The sequence below is a fragment of the Numenius arquata genome, chromosome 6 (assembly GCF_964106895.1).
Source record: "Numenius arquata chromosome 6, bNumArq3.hap1.1, whole genome shotgun sequence".
Classification (NCBI taxonomy): Eukaryota; Metazoa; Chordata; class Aves; order Charadriiformes; family Scolopacidae; genus Numenius; species Numenius arquata.
In genome coordinates, this window is record NC_133581.1 from 27,782,139 (window position 1) to 27,808,639 (window position 26,501).

The 26,501-nt window shown below is 35.8% G+C and overlaps 1 protein-coding gene across 1 annotated transcript in view; it reads right to left on the minus strand.

The window, feature by feature from the left end:
* Window positions 1-26,137, minus strand: part of ANO3 (anoctamin 3) — a 199,581-nt gene extending 173,444 nt beyond the window's left edge. Inside the window, exon 1 of the mRNA XM_074148861.1 lies at window positions 25,984-26,137. Within this exon, the coding sequence (XP_074004962.1) occupies window positions 25,984-26,137 (154 nt within the window). The remainder of the gene's footprint in view (window positions 1-25,983) is intronic.
* Between the last annotated feature and the right edge of the window lie 364 nt (window positions 26,138-26,501).

Below are 26,501 nucleotides of genomic sequence, written 5' to 3' on the forward strand. Positions count from 1 at the left end.
TGTGTAGACAAAGGATTATCAAATAAGCTCTGTTATACCTGCATCATCATTTTACTTTATGGTCACAGTAGAAAGACATAAAAAAAGCAAATAATGAAGACAAAATGAAAGAAAGAAGAAAAAGCATTCTTTGCAAACTTAAGGAGAGAGACTCCAAAATCTGTCAACACTGACATCTGCCACAAAATGAGAAACTGTTGATTGGGAGAGAACAAGCTATATATGGTTCTGGCAGCAGTAAGTCATTCCAGCTGGTCACAAAAGCATTTTGCTTCTGCACCCCACCAAACTTGCTCCCCCGTCCTCCAGCCACACGCTCCTGCCTGTTCCCTTGCTCTGGCATCCATCAGATCCCTCCCTGGGCTGTTTCAGTTAGCCAACGTAACAGAAAATTAAATCGGGGGGGGGGGGAAGAAAAAAAGGTTGTCTGCAGGGTTTGCAAGTTGAAGCATCTCAACGCACGTGAGAGGTGGTGCGTGTTGTGTGCCACAGGAGCAAGCACAGGAAACAGGCAGGAAGGGGAGCGAGAACAATGCTCTGCTCTGGCTGGGCTGCTGCTCACGCCAGCGACGCCCACCACGAAGTCACAAGTCTCTCGTAACATTGGTGTCGTCGTAAAATCCATACTCCTGATGTATTAAGTCAGAGAACACCAAAAACCCATATGCAATGCCAGAAAAATACGGGAAGAAAATATATTTGTAAAATTATTTTGTACAGCTTGCTAGGTTTTTCAGATGCGCTTTAGCTTTTGCTGAGTATCTCCAAATAATGTCAGTAGTTTTTCATTTCAACAATAAAAGCCAAACATATTTCATGACATTTCATGAGATTCTGCCATACCCCTTGAAATGGACTAACATATACTTATATAGAATGACATAGAATGGCAATAAATTTCCAAAAATTTTAAGGTCAACACCAGTTTTACAGGTGCAAAGGAAAGTATAATAAATAACCCTTAACTATTTTTTTTCTAGATAGCCCTATAGTTTCTCTTGATTTGGACCTTCAGTTCTGTACCACTGGCAGTTAGTGCTATACTTCATTCATTGCCTAAATTATCTGTAATTGCAATTACTGTTTGTGTTACTTTCATATACGAGTCATCTATTTTTAAAATTTTATTCCCTCTCATTTTTTTGAGCACACCAATATTTAACAATAAAAGCAATATACAAATATAAAGTTAATTCAGTTTTTAACTTTACTAGCAGGAGGCACACAACAACCTTAGACCAGAGGTATTAATGCAGTTTTATGAATGAGTAAACTGAGCTTCAAAAGCTCACCTGATTTACTTAAAGCCACCCAAGCAAGACTGTATAGTTGAAAAGAGAATCGAGAAATCCCAATGTGGTCTAATCTCTAGACAACATGCCTTCCTTTCATAATGTGCCATTATACTCAAAAGCCATCAGCACAGCTATAGTTCAACAAACCTGTGCAACCTTCTCGCATCAGTGTTTACCAATTTTCATAAAATAATTCTGCTACCACAAACTCTTACTATACTGCATTTGCTTCTGAAAACTTAGCTATAGCAGAAACAGCCTATGAGTTACTCAAATAAGCAAACAACCCAACAATCACTGAAAATTTGAGACATTAATTCCTATTTCAAATCCTCTACTTTCTTTAATGACTTAAATTAGTATCATACGTAAAACTGATACAGCTGAAGAGATCACAGCAAGGACACTAACATGCATTCAAACAACAGCATTTAACCCAAGGAAAAGGCATGGTTCTCTTTTAAGAATATTGGAGAACTTAATGTAAGTGTAATAACTTAATATTGGAGAACTAAGTAGCAGCCTAGGAAGACATGAACATTCATCATGGACATCTCTCATCTACCTATTTCTATTCAGCTTGCAAGCGGTTGTGTTGAGAGCAATCCTGACCTTCCATGACAGTGAGCCTCGGTCACCTTGGACAAGAGAATTGGAATTTAAGCAAAAATATAATCAAGTTATCTGAACCAGTACCTTATGGTGCAGATTAGGACAGCAATATGACAGGAAATCCGAACTACTACAAGTATAAAAAAAAAAATCCCCCAGGTGTCATACATTCAAAGTCAGAATTTAATAAGCACAAAGGAAGAGACCCGGGTGTCCCCCCTTTCTGCAGCCCTATATCTCTCTCATTTTCAGGAAGCAGAATGTGACAAGCCAGCAAGAGTCTCAGATGACCTAGCAGAGGGATCTGGCAGCTACCCTACCAGCTGTTTCTGAAGCTATGGAAAAATAATGCCAAAGTCAGAATATGCCTTCATGTGTCCTAAGACAGAGATGAGTATTTATGGATATCAGGAGAGTAAAAGTCCTGAAGGTTTGAACGCCCTTCAAATACCAAGAGGTGGTAGATATTTTCAAGATAGCATACCTTTTGGGTACCGTTTCTGGTTTGAGTTTGTTTAAGTATATCTTTATTTTTAAAAAGCCATTAGACAGATATAGCCCACCATAGGATATGGCATGAAATGAGACTAGAATTTAGGAACAGACCATTTGCCATGGAAATACCTAGTCTGCATCAATTATCTTTTGGCTAATAGAGTGTTTCTTTACATTAAGGTTTTGTGCGAGTTAACGGGAAAGGCTGTTTTGAAATAAATGCATAATTTTAATAGTGAGAAAGACTGTCACAATGAAAAGAGGTAGATTTCGCTACCTGGTAGCTTTGCAATGTCTTAGAAGTATTCCACATACTTTCTACAGTATTTCTGTGGGGATTAAAGGTTTTTGGAGATATTTTCTCTTTGACTCAAACTACATGGTTTCCCAGTATCTTCATCTAGGCATCTGAAATGTAACAGCGCTGCAGTTTGACTCAGCAGTCTAAAAAGTCCCGAAGAACAGGACACTGCAATGCATTACGTGAGGTTATAAAGAGAGAGAAATATAATTAAGCTACATATATTATTCTAGCAAAGTTATCTTAAAATTATGAAAGTAAATCTAAACCCTTCTTGTTGGAAAATCAGGCCCAGAACGTTTAACAAGATATAGCACAATTGTTCTTCTCTACAAAGGCATTGGTATCTTGCCAGATGAATGAATACTGAGCTTTCATTAATTTTACACTTTTTGTTAATATAGCCACTATTAAACCTGAACGAACTGAGCAATCAAAAGAGTAGAGTTGTCGTTATCACCATCATTTTATTCTGTAATGTTATGTGAAATCCTAGCTCTGTATTCAGTTAACCACTATTATCCAGGCGCAGAGCAAGGCTCAATTTGACTGACATTCCTAATATTCTTTGAGATGCTTTAGGTACTGTCTGCTTGAATGAAGGATCCAGAGTGTTACTACTCCTTATCCTAGGAAATCTGTTTTATCAGTGTCTTCATTCCAAAACAATTGCTTAAACAGGTATTGTATTTTCACACATCACCTAAAACATAATAATAAAATAAATCCTACTATGCAGGATTTTACAGTGTTGTTTCTACTCCTTTTCACAGTAAATGTACCTGAAATATCTGAGATCCTAAGTTAGAGAGTAACATGAAGCAAGCAGAACACAAGAGTAGCTGGTAATGGGAGAAAAATGCCAAAACTTCATTTTTTTCATTGCCAATAACATTTTCAGACATTGCTTAAGTGGTTTCTAAATATACTATGCAGCTTTCACTTCTAATTGTCACCAAGTAGATGAAAGTAATGCTTTGCCGTATTGAAAAGCATTTGGAATTAATTTTAATCTGGATGGTTCATATAATACTACTGGTCTTAGTTTTCCTTTGTTTACCTTATACGGGATTGAAAAGAAATGGGAATAGTTCTGTTGACATCCTGAGGTCAGAATATTCTTAGAGGAAATACCAAGTTTAGAGGCTTCATTGCTTCCAAGTACAATTAAGATTGCTACTTGCAATAGCCGTCTTTAAGCTCCCATAAAGTTCTTTTCATTTCCAATAAATCTGTGGAATCACAAATGCTAGCAAACTATTATGGGAGGACATATTGTACCATTTTCCCTACATATCTGGATCATCTGAGTTAAAGTTTCAAAGTACTTAAGCTTCTATCCAAGAATACCAGGGTTCACCTAAAAATACTAATAAGGAGACAGTACAGCTGTGTGACACAGTGGTCATAAAGGAGTTGAACACACTGAGAGCTTGGTGTTAAAGTATTTGGGTTTTGGGGGGGTTTTGTTTGTGGTTTGTTGGTTGGGTTTTTGTTTTGGCTTGGGTTTTTTTTGTTTGGGGTTTTTTGTGTGTGGCTTTTGGTTTTTTGTGTTTGGTTTTGTTTTTTTGTTTGTTTGTTTCTGGGTCTTTTTGTTTGTTTGTTTTTTTGTTTGGGTTTTGTTTTGAAGTGAACCCTTATCTCTGTTCCATAAAATCAGGTCACAGGAGTGAACAGAAATTTTGACGATGCAAACCCTAAAAAATAAAGCAAATATTCCTGTACAGTACATTCCAGTCATCTTACATAGTGCAGTTGGTAACAGACATAACAACACAGATTAACTCAAAGACTTCACAAAATGTTTCAAAGAGAGCAAATCACCACTAATATTACTGCAAATACAATTCAGGCACACGTATAATATAAGACGCTATAGTTCATTGGTTACTACAACAAATACCATATAGAATGAATTACTTAATTCTGTAGAAAAATTGTGAATAATTTTGAAAAGTGAAAATAGACTATGATTGTCATGAGAACATTAACTACATATTTCTGCAATTAAACAAAAAAATCACACTATTTTTATTGACCTAAACATTCATAAGGCAACCCAAAGTCCTTTGAATTTATTTTTTTTTTTCCAGAAAGAAAAACTATGTTCTGCCCAGCTTGACAATACCAGTGGCTGTGTAAAAGTTACAGCTGTGGTATAGAGCCATGAAGGGACCTAACTTCCCCACCCCCCCCAGTTCATAACTAATAACATAACCAGCTGTAAACAGGTGCATGAACACTTGGATATGAACACCAATGCAGAATTCGATTCCTATCCAATAATGAAAAATGCCAAGTTCAAAATAAGTGCAAAATTTACAGACCTCCAACGTATCATTGCCTGCCTTGTTGTAATTGTTTCGTTTTGCATACACGAGACTTTTTTTTTTTTCCTGGAAAACTTGCTTTCATGAACAATTTTGGTACACTGGACAGGTCTGTTTTCACAAAAGCTAATTGGTGTCCTTAAAAGTATTTCACTGCCATCTACACATGCAGTGTAATCTGAACTCAACAACTGTCGTTCATGCATGGCAAAGACATCATACAGGAGGTGGTTTTGGTAAAGGTATAATTTAAACCTTTAGTTTGGCCTATCTGTCCACACATTTTACCTCTCCTCAAAAGTGGTTCATTGAGGGAAATGCATCTGCAGTGTAAATTATATGTACTTTCAAAGCATGTAGCATGGTGAAATGATTAGAAGTTGTTTTCTGCTGAACTGGGCACTGGGTATTTGTCAGGTAGGTTTGGTACAAATTGTATTAGTCACTTCAACTGTTCCACATCATATATCTGTACTACAATAATGAACATTTTAAGCCTCCTGCCAGTAGTAATGAAACCTCTCAATTAATAAAGTAATTCTGACTGTAGAAACTGTCATGTTATTCTGAATTTGAAATTCCTCTGTACACACGAGTCTTTCGCCAAAAAAAAAAAAAAAAAAAAACTGAGACAAAAAGGTAGGCACGAAGCAGCAATTGCTCTTCATAAAATCAGAGTTTGGAAATATGTTTTCCATCTGATTAAGAGATTTTTTTATTTTATTTTTTGATAAGTAAAATCGTAATATAGGCTCAAAACCAAAAGATCTGCACCCTAGCCTATAGAACTCAATCTCTTACCCTCAGTTGCTCCACACTATAAACAGTTATGCTTAGATTAGCCAGAGAGATTACAGATTTTTTTTTTTTACTCAGAATGTCTCTCGCTGAAAGTGTAGTAATATAAATTGAAGTTCATGTAATCTTATTTGGAAAATAACAGTAACCAGTACTGCATACCAAGTATTATCAGCAGTTAACTGTTGATGCCGTAGTTGCTAGTAGATAGTAGCTACAGGTTACTTCAAAGCAGAGCTTGCTTTCTTTTTCTCTGCACACACCTGATCTTGGTCTGATTATCGTTACACCCTTCCTCCCAAAGATAATGGCAAAGACCAATATTTGCACCTATTCTCAAAGGCAGCACGTACGGGAATCTGCAAGACATCATGCCAGCAAACTATCAACAATACCAGATGGCAAGGGATTTCCTTAATGTTTCCATCCCATCATCAATAATTTCTGGCTACATGATAGACATATGTTGGGTCTCATCCAAAATCCATTGAATTCACTTGGACGTTGTAGCAGACCACATTTTCACCCCGATGCTACCAAGAGGGCGCAGAAGGGAAGCTCCAGCCCAGTAGAGGACACTGTCCCTGGGACAAGGTGTTGCTGGAGCACCGAGTGGTGCTGGGACAGAGGCATTGACATGCAGGTGGAGGTCCTGCATGTTTGCAGCCACAGAAGAGCTCAGTTCAGTGAGCTCAGGCTTCAAGCACGCAAGTAAAGAACAGTGCCCTTCAGAAAATTATCTCTCAGCGTTCTATGTATGTGAAAGAAAGCAGATAATTTTATTGAGAAATTTTCTAAACTGTTTAAAGTCTACAAAACTTAGGTTTAAAAGGTTAACATGTGGTTTATATAATGCATAAACTGTTAATTGTATTCAATTCTTCCCTTCAAGAACTAAACACAGAAGACTTTGTTTATTTTAAAGGCAGAGACAGCATTTTATCAACCGTTGACAGGCCTGGACTTTTGAAATATGACATCTATCAAGCCAAGTTGAGTTACACCCTAGCAAGAAATTCTTAGTTATTTCATTCTGGCATCTGGGTCAGGAAGAACTTGAGGAGGACGTTTTTTTAACCAGTTCCACCATTTGTTCCTTCAGGCTACTGTCTCATTGACTTGAAGGACCTGAAAATAGCCAAGGCCAGTGGTTTCTGGTCAAGGCCTCTCCTGGGGCAAGATCTAAGAGCAGGGGCAATAGAGAAACTTCACGCCAGCCCTGCAGTAGCTGAGGTGACATCTAACCAGCTTTTTGAACTCCTTGCAACCTTTCTTAGACCGCTTTCCTGTTTCCAAAGCAACACGAGAGAAAGCCATGAACCCCGCTTTCAAAAAAAGAACACTATTATAAAAAAACAAACAAACAAAAAAAAACAAACCAGCAACTAGAAATAAATCATGATAATTCCTACTATGAGCATGAAATACAGAATTTAAAGGGACAGGTTCAAAAGAATTCCCATTAACTGCCTTGTGCCTCATGGGAAAAAAACGAACTTAAATTTGTGCTATTAAAAACAATCAAAAATGCTTTTGACCCAAAATATTTTAAAAAAATAATCTAGCTTTCAATCAAGAAAATCAGTCCCGCACCTCGGAAAGTTTTCAAATTCCTTTAAAAATTTTGGAAATATACTTTTTATTACTTCGTGAGACTTACTTTTATCAAATATAACTTTTTTTGCAAAGATATTAGTAAAATTATAGCTTTGAAATCCATTTTGTCAAGAAAAGTTGCTGCTACAGAAACAATGAAATTTCCTTCCATATACCAAATGGAATTTTAAAAGTTACAGAACTCAACATGGCAGAAAAATCACATGAAAAAGCCCTAAAGTATATAAGAAAGGCCAGATTTTAAAATTGAAGCTTGTTCTGAACAATAAAACTGAGTCGTCTTGATGTATAGGCGTCTTATATCATTCTTGTCACTGGGATAGCATTTGAAAGACAAAAGATGGCATATAAGATAGCATTTTAAAATCAATTTACATGAACCAGGAAACCAATTACTGCAATACAGAAATGACTTGATAAAGCACAGCTTTGGCCTTTTTAGAAACCTGATTACTTGATCCCAGGCAAACTTGAGCCACACAGAGCACTACAGATGAGACCCAATCTTCTGCAAAAGTGCCATGTCCTAATCAACCACAGCTGAGTGTAACACTGGCTTAAACTGCTGTTTAGTCAAGGAACACCAGAACTGTCTTCTAGCACACAGACAAAGGTGGACTATACAGAAGAAAGCCAATCACTTAGAAAAAAACCCACTGCAATGGATGAATTTCACTGAATTTTTCACTGAAAAAGTCTAGAACTACATAGTTTTTGGTTCTAAGAAAGTAAAAAGAATCCTATTGTGTTGTGAAGAGAGGTCCATTTAGATTAGACTTAAATATATAAGCATAATCTGTTTTTCCCCAAAAAGTATTATTGGAAAACAAAAGTAACATGGAACATGTTAATAAATAGACAACATTTTCTGCCAAAATCTGTCATCATTCTAGTTTTGTTCTGTTTCACCTTCAAAACAAAAGCTAACCAAAAAAAAAAAAAATCTCATCTGAGAAAGAGCTGGGGAGTTTTGAGGACTTTAGTTTTGTTCCTCCCCCTCCTGATAAATGGCTTTCACATTTTATTCTAAGTCGCCATAGGAAGAACATTCAAGTTTTCAAAACTAGTATGAGTTTATCACCACAGAATGAAAGACTCCTCTTGTCTTCAGTACTCATTTGTGCATATCAAAATCCTGGAAGCCACCATTCCAAAATTGTGCATAATATTTTTAACAGAAATTCATTTACATTTTGCAGTATTTGGAATTTGATTCTATTTGGAAGTCTTCCTCAAATACTTTCTTATACCTATTCTGAAAGTGAAGAATTAATTGAAAAATTCTTTTTGCTATGTCTTCACATCAGATTTGCATTTATATTATTGTGATAGAAATAATTTGCTTCCTCCACAGGTTACCTTGTCTTGCTTATTCTTCTAGATCATTCTATTTACTTGCCCTAGTACTCATTTTGTTGTGTCAATTATTGGTGGAATAAAATCTATTTGATATAATGTTTACAATTAATTAATCTTCACATAATTAAGGGTATTTATTCTCTAGTCTATATCCAAACAGTTAAAATTTCCGTAATAAGAACTCCCATCTGTACTGAATTCTTTAACACAATTTCAGACATTTCTTCCTATATCCAAATGTTAAGAATATTTTCTTATAGGATTTACTTGTCTTATTTGCTTTGTAAGGCCAGAGTACATTACAACTTATTGTTTTGTCAGGATTAATTTATATCAGCTCAATCAAACAAAATATATTGAATGCTGCTATGAAGCTAAGAAAAAGTATGAGTTTACATATTTGATAAAATAAGTGCATAAATTTTGTCCAGATTTCCTTGTGGTGTGTGATTAAAATATATCAACACCAAAGATGAGTAAATATGGGCAGAACTAATGAAAAAATTACCCCAACATAATGAACATATAACAGCCATTTGAATTTTTTGATAAGTTTTGACCATTGAAATGTATCAATATATTTCACAAGGAGTGATTTAGGAAAGGTTAAAGTTTATGAAATGTATTTAGACAATTTTGTGTTTTGAAGGGGAGGAATTTGTGGATTTACCAACTGGGGACTTACTTCAAGTAGATGTAAGTATCTTCATAGTATTTTTGGTGCTTTCATCTTTAGAAGTAATTTTACCAGAAGACTCAAACTTGCATGAAAGTAGTGCGTGATCATTGTAAATCAAGCCAGAAGTTGAGTTTTAAAGAAGGAAATAAGACACGTTTAAGCCTAAACCCAAATGATTTCTGTTTGGGTTCAGGCAGATACCTGAAACTACTTAGCTAATATTTACACTATCAAATAATTAGATAGTTTTAAAATAAATAAAAACTCTCTACACAAACCAAAATGAAAGAAACAAGAAAAATCCTTCTGCAAAGCATTTAAATGATAAACATAAACCTTTCTCTGAAACATTAATCTTCAAGTTTTTCAAGAGAAGTTATTCCAATTTACCGCTCAAATCAAAAGGTAGAGACAGAAAGCAGGGATGTGTTTTTTGAAACTTTTTAGCCTTAAGAGAAAAAATCAACATGGAAAACATTGAGAAAACATTGTAGTACAGAGCAGTGGTAAGTGCTCATGTCCACATTCAGATCCCAGAGAAGATGATTAATTTTCAGCTATAGTGCAGTGGGTAGTGCAGAGGAAGAACGTGCAGATAAACAGCTATCAGAGCAGGTAATGCAATATATATACATGCCTTGTGCTTTCCCCTGAAATACTTAATAGTGCAGCTACATCTTTAATCACAAGAGTGAGATTAACTCAAGTTATTTGGGTCCGTAAAAATAAGCACAAATGGAATAATCAAAACATCTAAATCTTCAATTCCCATTTAACTAGTGTGTTTACATTTTTACCCTTCAATAGATTCTACTTTCAGGTTAAACAAGCAAGTCCTTCAGTTTATGGAGCGGGAACTGCCAGATCCCTTTAAACAAAGGCTGGGACAGTAGTGAAAAAACAAGCAAATCCAGTTTAATCTGAAAAAGATGATTTGAACAAGAGTTCTAACTCAATCCCTCTGGTATCTGACCCATTGTGAGGCAGGAATGTATTAACACAAACATTAGATTCAAAGTTCTGGACATGAAAAGGCTAACCTTACCCAGATGCTATGGAACCATCCCTCAGCAAGATTTTAGTACAAGACAAACATAACATTACTCAGTAAGAAGTGGGGTTTAGCAGTCAAACTTCCCGGACTGTTTAAGCACTTGGTTTAAGAAAAGAGGACAGGGAAGAGGAAGCAGCAGTTAATCCTCCAGGAAGAAATCCCATCTGGCAATTTCTGGGAGAACAGATCTGGAATTAAAAGTACAGTTTCAAGATCTGTTTCTCCAAGGTCATCTTGTTTAGTCATAAATGCTGTAGATAAACAATAAGTATGTGTATCTTCTAAAAGGCAGCTATTACTGCAAAAAAACCCTCCTCACTCCCCCAACTACTACGTGGTACGAAATCGGCGCTTAGCATGTAAGAATAAACACACAAAGTCCCATTAGCAAAAGCCAGTTGCTGCAATTGCTTTCTCTACCCTTTCTAGACTCGAAACTCAACAAGAAAGAATACTCATCAATGGCATTTTGGTTGAATGAGCATGGTTTCTGTGTAGCTTAACATGCCAAGGTTCTGAGGCCCCATCTCTACCAGCAAATCAAACAATTGTGGGCACAAGTATGTGATGGTCTCTGATATGATGCTGTTGAAAATGTGGAAAACAGTAAGTTATTAGAACAGTCTCTGGAGCGCTGAATGGACGACATGGTTCTCCCAGGCAAATTCTTTGCATGAGAAATTAACGTTCGTCAGCAACTACTAATCATGAATTTCAATGGTACCGTACCACTGGCATAATCCTAGGTTGCTTCTTTAGCACTATTCCAGGAGATGCCTCTTCCCCATGAGCACCTACACGCTCTCAAGTCATGACTAAACACATTCTTGGTGTGATCCTATAAAAACTCCATTCCTGAAAGCTGTAAAAAAGCCTTATCTTTTTTCTCTGGCTTCGGAACCCCAACACACTCATTGTGGAGGCACAACACAGAAAAGCAACATGGGACAGAAAAAAGGCACATCAGATGACGTGGGTCTACCCTGTTGCCTTACCTCCCAAAACAGCAGGTCAGTTACATTTTGAATCATTCATACATTTCAAGCCATTATAATTTAGGCTGAAAATTAAAATCAGCCTAATGGATGATTGTCGCGGGTCACAGATATTAAATTAGTTCAAAACAAAATAGTAACCAAACCATATTTATATAAATTTAGAGAACTTATCTCTTCTTGACAATGCTATACAAACATTATATGCAACTGCATCAGAAATTTAGAACTTATCTGAAAAGGTTTTTTGCTATTAAATAAGTTTACCCTTGGGAGGATGTGTTTCTTTTCATTCTTCATGTTAAAGAGGGTGTGTTGAACTATCAAATTACATCATTCCTCTATTTCAAATTCTAAGGAGGGTGAGAATCACAATATGGGAGTTGGAATATGAACATTGAGAGCAAGAATAATATTAAAAGGAGAAAACATGAAAAAAGCGCTTGAAAAAAAACATGAAAAAGTTACTGCAACTATTTGCTGGAGGCAGCTTCTTCAGATTTCCTCTAGGCTAAGTTTAAGGCAGGAAAATGTAACAAAAAAAAAAAAAAAAGACCACCCAAACTAGAAGTAGCCTTTTATGCTTCAAAAAATGTAACCAAAACCAAAGGTCTCCAAAGAAGCCACTGAACAGCAGGGAGCAGGGACCACTAATGCACCACTTCATACAAAAATCTATAGTCTCTCTCCTCTGAGGATCCCAGTTTCATTTCTCCCTCTTAGACTCTGCTTGGCTTGGACATTGCATAGCTAGTTAGTCCAAACTTTGCCTTCTGGAAAATGCTGTGTTTGTACTGCAGATAAGCTGAGTATGAAACTCTCTGTTCCAAGATCTGAAGGAAGAAAAGGCCGAGCTTTTGTTTCTTGTAACAACACTCTTTTCATATAAAGAAATGAATCAACGATACTGTAAACACAGAATTAAAAACAGACAAAGCACATTTTATCCAGTACTTATTGATCTCTATTGTCATATTTCAAGGTACAAATCTTATATCACGTTAATTAAGTAGAAGGGGAGTCAGAAAGGTTATCGATAGAGGAATACACGATGAAAAGAAATTAGCCATGAAGCTATGCCTATGTTGATCATTTTTATGTTCTGCAGAAAGATTACATGATAACAACAGAGGCTGAACGTCTCAGAACCACCACATTAGCAGAGCCATTTCTGGTAAAGTAAATCAAAGAGGGCTTCCAGCATCTAAAGAACAGAATTTATGCCAATACATAAGTGACACAATGTTGATATACTTTTCCTGTTTGATTCCCCGAAAACCTATTAACTACTGGTTTTCTAACAGAGGATTTTTTTTTTATACTTTTGTTAAAAAACACCCAAAATACTTTAATCAGGAAATGTCCATATACTGTCATTAAAGGATGTAATTTTCACGACTTGTTTCCATACAATGAAGCCTTCACGAAAGAAGTGGTCAAACTTCTTGAGATGACTAAGCTTACAATTCTTCCCGCTACTCCTGGTGATGTTTAATTTTAGCTACGCACATTGAAACATTGGTATCAGATTTTAGCCTAAGTATATGCTGCAAGAACATGGCCAAGTTAAAATTCACCTTCAGAACTTCTTGATGATTTAATCTTTTTGACATCTTGTGCAACTACTCATATTTAAAGACTAGGTTCTGATAATTACTTATTGTGTGACTCCACATAAGATTTGATGGTCATTTTTTGTTGGAATTGAAGTTTCAGGGAAGAATAATCAACAAAAACTTCACATTCAAGGTATAGTATATTCATAGTATATCGATGCTCTGCAACTGCTGTCTACCAGAGAATGTTTTAAGCATTAACTGACATTCAAGTAAATAGGACTGCCGTTTCAACTTCATATCCCCATGTTGTGCAGGTACCTGAAGCTGACGCTGAGGAACACAGACCCAGACTCAGCATTTCTTAAATAAGCAGCCTTAGAGCCAGTGCAAAGGGGGAAAACAAAGAACTTTGTGCAGTCAGGCCACTCAGTATCACTTTTATCGGAAAATTTAGATACATGACACGGTGCCAAGAAGAAGCGCAAGAGCTTTAGGCAGCACTGGATACCATGCTGTGGTGTTAGCAACAGGCTGCCCAAGATGACTACTCACACAACAGCAATTTCAGGAGCCAAGTCTTCTCCCCTGACATGGAAGTATCAATAGACATTATTTGTACTCCCCACTTAGAGGGTTGGTCCTTTGTGGAATTTCTTTCAAAGTTACAAAATGTGTCAAAATGCAATTCATACTGTAATGGCAAGAAGGAAATATGAGACAATGGTAGGATTCCACTTTTGGGAACAAAATTATCAGCTTGACTCAAACACTCAAACACTTGATTTGTTATAAACAGTTCTTCCAAAACCCGTTTGCATTTCTGAAGAGAGCTCTGCACAGCAACTTTTGTTCACATCCAATCACCATCTTCAGCACAAGAAAGGAAAGCACAATTGGAGCTGACTTGGACGCTGGGAGCTTTGTTAGAGAATAGAGGAAAGGAGTTGGCTTGCTGGTAGTTCTTTGTATGGAGAATATACTATTGGATGGAAAGTTCTTACAAACTTTGCAGCTTCATATCAGGTTCATGACACTAATTTCAAGTTCTTAAATATTATTGGGATCACGTTTCTTAACATTAATTGTACCTGTAATGAAAGGAAACTTCTGGTCAGGGCTGTACTCAGGTAGCTGCTATACCTTGTTATAAAAAAATCCCAACACTTTACTAAGAAAAGCTAGTGTTGCAGAACAAGGCTGAATAAGCTTTGCCAATTAACTAACAACATGATGTGTTCTTTCATGTGTTCAAACAGCGTATTTAGGGCTTCTTCTCTTAGTCTAGAAAAAAAAGAGTAATAAGAGAAAACTTTTGCCCTGCTGCCCTATGCGATGACAGAGAAATAGCCCCATGGCAACGTTAAACTTGTGGCATTATCATCAGAACTATTTCTGGAGGACAGTTTGAACAAAGCTAACAAGCCGACTTGGAATGTGCAGTAGCTTCATATTTGCTGCATTCATCTGGTTTTTATATCCCTTATTTTAAAATATCTTCTCAAAAGCTGAGAGGGAACATTGGGGCATATGATTATGTCTTTCTTGCCGTTACAAATCCGAAGCCTGGATCGCACCCACACCTTTGTTTTGCTCGCACATGGCACACACAGCAATGAACAAAGGAGCACTGACAGCGTCAAGTGGTCGCCTTCCCAATCTGTTCTCGAACAAGTCAGCATATGTATATATGTGCTGTGAGTTGTTCCAGGTTTTAACAAGATCTCAAGTCACCCCATAAAATGCTTCGAAAAGCACATTGCCACAAGCTTGGCACATTCAAGAGATTCCTTGGTTCTCTCCCTCATCTTTTCGGGCAACACAGCTAAATAGTTTTGGTGGTTTTTTTTTCACTCTAAGCCGTCAGTTACAAATTCGTTTCTGCAGAGCTATCTGCAAGCATTACGCAAAACAAATCTATTTGCATTTCTATAAAAAAAACCCCATAAAGTAAAAATCTCTCTTTGAAACTCACTTCAGCTGCTCCTCCCCAATAGCTTAAGTTGCTTTATGATTCTTTTCAAGAGAAAGGGTAATGCTTAAAGTATAGCAATATGAGTTAATGACCACTTTATTGCACCAAAAGCTTTCTCTGATGAAGGAAAAACAGTGAAACTGTCTTTGTACACATCCTCACTTACTCCAAATGACTTCTCAACAAGAGTTTCGCTCTATGATTCAGACAAGATAATTTTTATGCTCACAGCTGAACTTCCCTGTGGTGCTATTCTACAGGATTAAATATTATGTATGTCTGCATTATAAGTCTGAGGTAAACCCCCCAGCTGAAGCAAACAGGTGTAATTTTGTGAATGAATAGCTGTTCTCAGCTTTACAGCAGCAGAAAACCTTGCCCTTATTCTGCCTACTTTTAAAATTGGAGAGATAAAAGATAACACACTTGTCACTTGGAAATCAAAATGACAAACTCCAATACTGGCCTTCCCTTTGGATTTAACAGAGCATATCCTGATTCTATGTATATTTTTACTTTTTCATGAAAAGAGATTACCAATACCTTGAAAGTATCTTTCCTGTCTAGAAGCAGAAAAGGTTATATTTTATTCTTGCTTAACTACATCTGGTGAGCTTTATAAGGCATACTAAATTAATAATATAATCAGAACAATTCACAATTTTTTTTTATTTTCTTTTCAAAAACCCACAAGCAGCTCTATAGAGTTTATGGCTCACCAGCTCCTTCATGGTGTTTGGGCAGACCAAGTCAGGACCTGTTTTTCCAGAAATGTTAAGTGGACCCATAGCTGTGCAAAATGAGAAGGAGCTTCAGTGTTTGGTTCTTTTTAATTGAGGGTCCTCAAGCTCTTCATATCTCATTTTGCAAAAAAATGCCTAAGTAATAACATAGAAAATTCCTCATTAAAGACATTTAAATTTACATAGGTGGTGTACATCATATCTTGTGTAGTTTTGTCAACTGTACTCACAAAGAAAAGCCTAGAAATACACCAACTTCAAACCCTCTTCCTTATTTTAGTTTTCTTCACAGAAAGTATATATGTAAAATACAATTCTTTAGACTTTTTAAAAAAAGAGAGGATAACAGTTGTTTTTGGGGTTTTTTTGAAAGAAGATTGAGATAGAAAAGGAAAGAATGAAAGAAATGGAAGTAATTAACGTCAGTAGGATCAAGTCATTGGCATCAGCAAAGAAAGCCTCAAAATGTCTTATTAGTGAGACATAAGCCAGAGTATTAAAAGAATTAGTTAAGAAAAGTTCAGATACTGAAAGCACCTGAAAGTCAAACAACTGGTTTTAAGAAAGGAACCGAAGATAGATGTTTAAAGTGTGTGATATACTTAGAAAAAGTTGTCACTCCAGAAGTGAGAAGTGTAAAGGAACTAGTGAGAAAACAGATCCTAAAAATAAAAAATATACATGCAACGTGAAGGGAAGTCACAAGTGAGATGAAACTGAATCAAAAAAGTGGATGGACAGATGAGAAAAGTTACCTCTGTGCAAAGGTCAGGAAAAAAGTTAGGAATTTGAGCAGAGAGAAAGACTGTTTCAAATGCTCTATACTGAGTAAATCAAAAGAGAGAGAGGAATGTGCTCTGGTCATGAAGAAGAAAAAGTAACAGACCTTGTGAAACTTTGAAAAATACAAGCTACATAGAAAAAAAGGAATCAACAGTGGCGCCAAAATGTGAATACGAGGTTACAAGTCAAATTCCTAATGTTTGTTATGAGGGTTTTCAGTGAAAATCATAAGTTGATCAGTTCTAGGAGATTTATTTTTTTTCTCCAGACTCATTTAAGCATACTTTACCCCAGTTTTGAACTAACTAAACACAGTGGTTTGGGAACTTCTGTCTCAAGCACTAAACTCTGCATTTGTGGAACCGAAGATGGATTTTTCTCAAGCTGAGTACCATACCTCCTGTAGGACTTCAGTGCTGCTTAGTTGGGTCAAGTGGTAGGATATCCTTGAGGACATACTGGAAACATGGCCAACAAGATGCTTTCCTGTTCTTCTTTCCTTTGAAATAGCAGATCTTAATCACTGCCAGAAACAGGATACCAAAGAAGGTAGATTTTGATCTGAGTCAGTATGGGAATTCCTGTAAGTCCTATGAAGGACAGAAAAGCATAACAGTTCCCTCCCAGGGTTCCCAAATCTTCTATGCTTTGCTTTCCCAGCAAAGCAAAGAAGATCATAAGGAAAGAATATGGCAATCAAAATTATAACTTTAGGAAACAAGGTTTTCTACAAATAAGAGTAATACTTATCACATGTAAGTTCCCTGTAAGTGATACTATTAAGAGAAAGAGTAGAACGCACCAAAAATGCATTGTATTAAACTTGTGAATTTTGAGGGTAACAAAATGTCTATAGATGGGACACCTATTTGTACTTCTTTGAATGGCCCTCACTATTTCCTTCCTGAGGTAATTGAACAAGCCAGTAGCATATCCTGTGTGAAAAGCATGTACAAAACTGCATTCTTCCAGAGGTGAAGGAAAAAAGATATAAAACCGCCACATTTGTTACATCATTTAGTTAAATTAGTCAAAGAACAAGGTCAAGTCACTCTCAAGAAGAATAAGATGTCAACATTTGGAATAAACTTCATTCAACTTAGTTTTGGGTCATCCTTGAATTGTGAAGATTTATGTTCTCCTTAGGTTTTTATAAACAAAATTAAAAGGGCACGTAAATATAGAGAGACACAGAGTTCCTTAATACTGAATGACTCAATCTTTTGTCTTTTTGACAGAAAGAAAGAAAGAAAATATATCCGTGTTACCCAGAATACACTTACTATTTTTACTACTGTTTTGTTTCTAAAATAACATTTAGTCAATGGAAGTGAGCAGCAACAATCAGCGCCTCATACCAGGCATTCCACAGAGCCACAATGAGTGGCCAACTCAAACGCTTTAGCAAAACTAGGCTTCTCTTTCCATAGTCCTTTTTTTTCTCAGAGACAGTGTCCAGAGTCCATCCATTTTTGATGACAATCATTTTAGCAAACCCACAGATAAATATAATTATACTCTTGATTGATATACGTCAGAAATTGCCTTTCCGAAAGACTGGCCGTAATCCAGCCTGTAGTCTGTCAAAGTGCCATTGAATAAAAAAAAAAAAAAAAACCACACAACAAAAAAACCAACATTTTGGCTTAGCAAGGCCCACAGGGCAAGATCCTCTACTTATTAATTTTTGTCTCTTTAAAGCTTCACTAACAGAGTTTGCCTTAGTGAGGATCCTGGAAGACAAAGCATGCAGACCTTGTATGTTTCATCCTTTGACAAAATAGAATAAGACGGCAGGAGTCTGGAGCATCAATCTATGACATTGCAACATGAGATCTTGATGGTCGTTCACTTAAATAATTCATTAGTTTCCTTGCTCGGGTTCAGCAGAATGTTGTCAGGATGAAAAGACTGAGTAAATGAATACCCCTACAAAGGTGTTTTCCTTGAATATTTTACAATCTTTTCTTGCAGAATTGAAAAACTTTGGAATGGAAAGAGATGTGAGAGCAGCTTTGGAGTGTCAAAATAAAAATGTTTGGAATACAAAAGGTAAAGAAATACCAAGTTGAAATGAGAAAGAGCTTGCAATGTGGACTGGCTCAAGTTATTTTAGTGCTTTCATGGAATTCTTGTATTTAGTCCTTTTCCTCAATGCCTAGGTAGGGAAAGCAGAAATCAGTTTTAACCTTTTATGCACAGGCCCAGTGCCATGCACAGTATGATTGACCTGTTATTCCTTATCAGAGAAGGAAAAGAATGGGAGAAAACAAAGAAATTAAGGAAAAGAGTATTTACAGCAACTACCCAAAGAGAACCTTGCAGATAAACATAAGAGAGAATTTCCTTTCTAGAAGGAAGTACAAGAAAATTCTTTGCTTCAAAATATGCAAGAAAAAGATACTGTAGGAATTAGATTGCTCTTTCGGACTCAAGTAAGACTAATACAGTCAGTCAATCTTGAACACACTTTATTCTGTTCCTTCAAACAAAATTTGCTAAACATTTTACTACCTTTCTTGTTAGCAGCATTCTGAAATAATTAGTATTAATAGCTGACTACAATATGAGTTTTCATAAAGCACACTGCATTGCAGAGCAAAACAGAAATATAGCAGCAAAATTAGGCTGTTGCTTACTTGAAGGATTTTATGTACATGATGTAATTTAGGATGTTTTGATGTGCTATTTCATTTTGAGACAGAAAAGAACATATGTATTTTAAAAATGTTCAATAAAAGTCTTAAAACAGAAACCTGGGACTAATTCTCTTTACAAAAAGTATACAGCCAGAAAGGTTGTACCGGCTCAAGAGATTGATGTATTTGGTTCTAAGTGACTTCCCTATGCCTCCCTAAAAGCGGGAGTCAAATATGACAAAGATCTAAATAATTACTAATACTTTCCTGTATATAAATACATAATTCCTAAAGATACCATCTAAATTTATTATTTTACCAGCAAACCAGCACATTTTAGGATTGAGACTAATAGGCAGCCAAATTCTTTCTCACCATGTTCTTTTGGAAAAACACACTTGTCTCTTCCAGCACCACTCAAAACTTTCTATTTATAACATTCAGCTGCCTGCACAGATAACTCTGTATAATTCTCTCTCCCATGATGTCCCTTCTAAATATTACTAAACTTGTGTTTTCAGGAAGTTTGGTTGGTTTTTTTTTTTTTAAAATCAGATTAACTTAGGTCATATTACAAAACTGATATAAATATCACAAAGGTCTAGAAAATCTGCTATAGTTTCTATGCATTTATGATGGTGTAACAGAACCCCAAATAAAGGTTGCTTTATTAATACAAGAAAAAATAATTGTAAGCAATAGCTTACAGACCATGTACTCAGTGACATCATTTGTTTCCTTGTTGCATACTGTCTAGACACAGCTATCAGATGTTCAAACATGGAATACAAATGTATTCTGCATCACTAGAGGAGCATCCTCTACTTACCATCAAAGCTATCAATATGTGGCCATCAGTCTGCTCTACTTATAACACTCATGACCTTCAGACTTGTTCTTTTAAAACATGTTGTTATAACAGCATATACAGACATATCCCCAGACAAATTTTTAAGAAACCTTAAATACCTCAGTGACCTCCCCATCCACACTTAGTCATCTGGCATCCTATATTATACTGGAGACCTGCTTGCCAATTTATGCTCATTATTCAAGGGGAAGAGACTGAAGCATACAGACTCACTTCTCACAACTGAAATACAAATGTTTCATTGCTGTACTCAGGCTGTGCACGTGTAAGATATACCGTGTTACAGGAAGGCTGTTCAAACCTGACTCTCACTCCCATTTTTTGACCTTTGTTACCAGGTCTGCACTGATCTGTTTTGTAATTATCGACTACACCTTTCAAACCAGGGAAAGTTTTAGTAATATCTGCCAAGGCAGTGTATTCTTTGTGTAGACATATTTCATCTATTGCTACTGAGGGAATTTGGGAAATAAAATCCACGATTATAAATCATTAGAGCATCTTTACTCAGCGTTAGTTGACCTATCTGCTCTCAGATTGAAAGTAAATAGCTCATTAGGGGAAGGAAGAGAACAGAAGAGAAATGATGCCTCTGGGAAAAATTAGATTTCTATATCCAGCTTAGTTTCCATTTATTGTAGCCATGTGAGGATAGAAGTCATGACCCCCGGGGGCAGGGGTGAACGCCTCAGTACATTTGGCCTCTCTGCGATCTCTGAATTATTCATTATCTACAGGCTCATTTTGTATATTATTAATGAAATTTTGGTACAGAAGGTAGCACCAGAGAGAGAAAGATCTTCCAGTTGTAGCTCGTAGTACATCTTTAAGCTGAATAGCAAAAAGACTGACTCTCACCAGTACTGAAGTCTCAGCTTGGCTGAAGACATACTATGTAACCTTGAGACCCAGCCTCCACACACCTACGAACAAACACGCTTTTTACCCTTTTCCCTCTACCTGCAATCACCACGCAAGATGCCTGTTTCATTTTCAAAATTGGTAAAATTCTTCTTATAGTGATTTGGACATAGTAAAATCTGCCTCCAAGGTAAAGGTAGAATTAAAAATAACGTTATCTGTCAGAAATAATGAAATACATTCTGCTGCATTGGGGTTAGGAGACTACTGATAACTTATATTTCTGCTCTACTGCTGAATTAATTATGTTTCTTGGTGGCTTTCACCTAAGTGTTGGCTTGACATGGCATAACTGGTAGAAGGATTATTTCTGGATATTCATCTTCCTGATAGGAGTCTCTCGATTGCTTCTTGAAATGATGCAAAAATGCAGTTCTTGACCTTCTGTTTTATAAGAGAAGAGACAAGTAGAACAACAGCACCTAATCTTTGTGCAAAGATTACTTCATTAGATTTGTACACTTCAAGTAAATATATCATTTCAAAAATTAGCTTAATGTAGGTGTTTCAAGTCCTGGTTCTGCATCGCACTGCAGCTTGCTACAGAGCTTACGTGAAGATGGGGACTTCAGTTGCATTGTAACCATTAGGCATAATTTCCTGTATATTGTGTCTGCTCCCTTCTTGATTGTACTATGTAATCCTAATGCGAGTAATTAAGGCAAATTGGGCATGTGGTACAGATTTATGCACAAAGCTACAACTTCTTTATTCAGTTCCCTGGACATTGTGATGCAACCATGAGTGAAGCACTTCAATTTACATAAACAGAAAATACCATTCAGCAATTAAACTACCTTCTAAAGTTTATAAATGAGAAACACTGGTTTAGCAGATTTTAAGTATGCAGAAGTATTTTAATGTTTCAGAAATGATGAAAATATATTCAGTTAGGGAACATTCATATAGGGCTTTGCAATTTAAAACTAAAAAAAAAAATCAAATTAAAGCTGTAGATTATTTTGGATTTCGTTGCCAGTAAGATTCCTGTTAAATATTTCGATTTCAATACGGGAAATGCTCTTTTTTTTTTTTTTTTAAAGATAATACTACTCTGCTTTGCATTCTGGTTTTGTGTGATATCACAAAGTACATAATATCATTCCTCTGCCATGTGGGATTTAGTGCATGTCTCATTTCAGGAGAGTTTGAGTGCTATACTCTGACCCCACCACTACCACTTACACTACTAACACCTTACTTATGGCTCATGGTTTTTTTTTTTTTGTTTGTTTGTTTTTTTTTTGTCTTATAGTTGTAAAACAAAGATTAGGAGTTAAAGGCCATTATTGCAGGTTGAATGTTTTCAGTCATCTCCAGGCTAATAAGAGATGAAGCAGAACAACATCTATCAGGATAATAAGGTTTAAATCTGCACAAATATTTACAACTGGAATTCAGATTAGCCTCTCTTCCTGCGAGAAGTCTGAACAGCAAATACACCAGGCCCTGGAAGAAATTCTACCCTGGAAAATATAGAGATCTGGTCCTAAATTTCTATATCATGAATAGCCTTCTGCTGTCCACTGATGAAGGCAAATTATAGCTGTAACACTGGCATTCATGTTACCATACTGTGTTAAAAATTCTTTGCATGATAAACAGCATATAAATCAAAAAAAGCTTCATTTTCTTAAAGATAGCTTGGCATCTCTAAAAACCCATCAACCCCATATTATCCACTCTGTCTTCAAGTATCACTGCTCCATTCAAACTTTCACCCAGAGTCCAGGTAACCCAAGTGCTGTGGAAACCAACATTGGTCATTGAGCTGCTCGTGGAGCATTCGTCAGCCAAGCTTGGTCATGCATTTCAGAATTTTCATCTTTTGAAACAATGTCTCAGAATTACACTGCAAGTGATAAACTCTTAAAGATTTCAGTAACACTCTGCATGAAAAAAGTCTGTATTCTACACACAGAATGTTAATTTAACAGTACTGTTGTTCTTATTCTAGTGTTATTACTCTCTGCTATGTATTTCCAATGTATCTGCAGACCCCAAATAAATATGCCTCAGGATTGGTACTTGCATCAGAATTGAAAATGGAACAATACAAGGAAAGTTAAGCTTGTTTATAACAGTATTATGTCTTATTTAACAAAGAAGATGTAGGAAAGTAATTTGACATTTGTATCCCATTGCAATGCATTTGGTTAAAGCAGGTACAAAAAATATAGTTTATATTTTCCGGTCCCAGCAACTCTGAATAGATATCAAGTCTTCTCATAACATTTCAATTTTCCATTCCAAGAACATCAGACTGAATTTCAGGATACCACTTTGCTTTGTCAGAGTATTCATTTTCATGTATTTGCACTGTTAGGTGTTATGTTTAACACATCAGCACTACGAGAGAAGTTTTTCTTAAGTGATAATCTCTCTATATTGGATTATATGCTTTTTATATATAAAATATCATAGTACAAGCACAGCATAATAAATTTTAAACAACAAATCTCTCACAACCCAACTGAGTATGTGGACAGCAGATTGAAGAGAAGGAAAAGGACATTTACTCATCTGTTGCTGCTTTTTTGTACGTTCACACTGAGTATTTATGTTTTCGTAACTTATGTATCTTATACTACTATTTGTTGGTGATTTGAGTGATTTTAGAGGAGATTTCTTTAAATGCTCTTTAAAAAAAGTAATCTGAAATCTAAAAAAAAAAAAACATTGAGCCTAAATGTAAGATTCCCAAGGCTGCAACTGAATCCGAGTCATGCAGGGCAGTGTAGCCAAAACTAACAAAACTCAGTGCAGAACCCTGATACAGGATGTTGATTTCATTGAAGATTTTTATATTATTATTGTTATCTGAAAAAAAAAAAACAAAACAAAACAAAACCAACCCTAAATTCTAAGAACAAGATTTCAGTTGCTTCCCATAGGTCAAAGTTTTCATTTTGCATATGAAACATCATTGTTGGGAAATAGCTTATTCATGAAGAAATAGTGTCAATCATTTTGTATAAGCAAAAGCTGTTTATTTTTATCAATAGCCATGGCTGAGTAAGTAGAAATTCCTTTTAGGAAATGACATGTGGAAGCCAAATAAGATTTGTTTACACTGTTCCATTTAGACTTCAGCCAATCCAACACAACGGTGGAAACTACAAAGGGCTTGCTTAATTTAAACACTGGTAAAATAAATTTATGGCAGAAAATTTTAGAAGGCAAAAGATGAGATTGCACTTGCTTTAATTCATCATTCATAAAACCCCAAAATACTAAGACAATATATCAGCAATTTTTGATTCTTCCCATGGTGCAAAAACACAAAACAAAATCTTCAAAACAACACATTTGTCAAAGATGCTTGCTAGCATTGTTACTGCTTTAGGAATAGTAAACAGTCTTTGCAACAAATATTTGCAAGACAATTCTTTTAAAAATAAAACAATAATTTTTCAAAATGGAAGAATGCCAACAAGGCGATTTGATTTTTTTTTAATATCTCTTTCTTGCAGAACTCTGAATGGAATAGTTCCACAAACAATATGCTGCTCATGCTGAAAGTTCATTTTTACTCTTGATTGACTTGGTAGGCTAGAACGGATTACTTTGATATTTAGGGAGTGTAGCAAAGTATATCAGCTAGCACAGGCATAAATTCTTCAGTGGCACTTCTTTGGGGCAGAAGAGGTAATTTTTAAGTTATGTTATAGGATCCCAGGGGAACAGACAGACATTTAATTCCTGACCTTGCAAAAACCTGCAAACATACAAGATAGACTTTCAAAAGTGCATCTATTGAGAAAATTGTATTTTACAAAATTTAGTGAAGGCTTTACAAGAAGTAAAATGAAAAAAATTCTATTAAGAAAACACAAGTTATCTGGTTTTCTAGCAAAAGAACAAATAGCATGACATCCCGACCATTTGACCACTTTAGCGTGTAAGAACTGAAATTATAAGTTAAAAAAAAAGTTCCAAAACTTTGTTACAGAGTTAAAAATATAATTTTTATTTACATATTTACCTACTTTAGCCAAGTGAAAGTTGCAGTCTTTCACTGCAGGTTGGTTGTCCTGTCACAGGATAAAGTGTCACTTACATTCAGATATTCTCTATTTCTCTTGTCTGTACTTTGTTCCAGGGGTAATAAGTGAGTGAAAACACCATCAAAATGAAATTTTCCCGTTGGATTTGGGGAGTCAAGATATATATGTAATTCACAAGAAATCAGAGTAGTTGTTCTTAAAAGGTATTTCTTAGATGAATGACTATATAATACTTTAGAAGGTTTCATAGCATAACTGATATTCCACTGATTGACTGCAGATGTATCTTCTTGGTTATATTAATCAATCCAAGGCAGCTGCATTCTGTATTTTTCATGACTATGAATTTTCAGAGAAATTTGAGTTTCATGATGTTTATCTAATTGATTTTTTTGGCAACTATTCTAGCTAAAGGTAACACCTGCCACAAAATAAAAATAATAAATGGCCATAAATAAGTGGCCATAAAAAAAAAAAAAGTAGTCCTACAGCATATGCAGTTCCCTCTTCACAAGCCCTGATGTGATAAAAAAATACCAAAGAAAAGCAGAAGAGGAGCCACAGTGCTAAACACCAGAGAGCACAGCTTATATACACACCTTACAAAGTCTAATACTAGAGCACCTGCTGGGGCTGCTCTAACTTACACAAAACTGTATCATCTCCTATGGGAAGTTCATCTCCCAGGTAATGCAAAGCTAACAATCTCCAGGGCTCTTCTTCCAGCAGTACCCTGTGTGCTAGAGTATTCAGGTTGGTTTTTTTTTTTTTTTTTTTTTAACAGACATATGTTCTATTCTTTATCTAAAGTAAAAATTACTTCATATATTGCATACACGTGACAGCAATGAATCCTGTGTTTTCCTTATTGGGTCTTACAGTTTACTTGCAACATGTTACATGAGTAAATAGACACAGATTTGAGGAAATAGTTTATATAAATGTATACTTACCAGCTGGCGCAGAATGCGAGCAGTGAAGTTGAAAACCGTGATAATCTGCACATGACTCACTGAATTTTCCTTCCTTAAAATTTGACTTGGACTCCTTTTTGCTCTCAATTGCATTTGAAGAAAGCTTATCTAGTTCAATTATCACAGCTGACATCATAAGACAGTCTCAGTATAACTCCAAATAAAAACAAAGAAGAAGCCACTTTTAAGTTCGGCTTCCTCAAACTTGCAGTTTAGGGAAAAATAACTTCCTATTACAAAAAAAAGTTTCCCCAAACTGTAATAGTGCAAAATCTTTTTAAGTCAATGACTGAGAAACTGTATTTCCGTGAAGCTGTTCTTCCAGCTCTGCAGCATTTGCTAAATAGTGTAGCTTTTTTCTAAGGTAAAAAACTGATACTGTAAGAAGTTCTTCTGTTCTTGTAGTGACAACAATATTACAGCATTTCTGTGTAGCTGCTACAAAAATAGCGAGGATAAGTAGAGACATCTGTATATCTCCTAAGTTGTGGACTAAC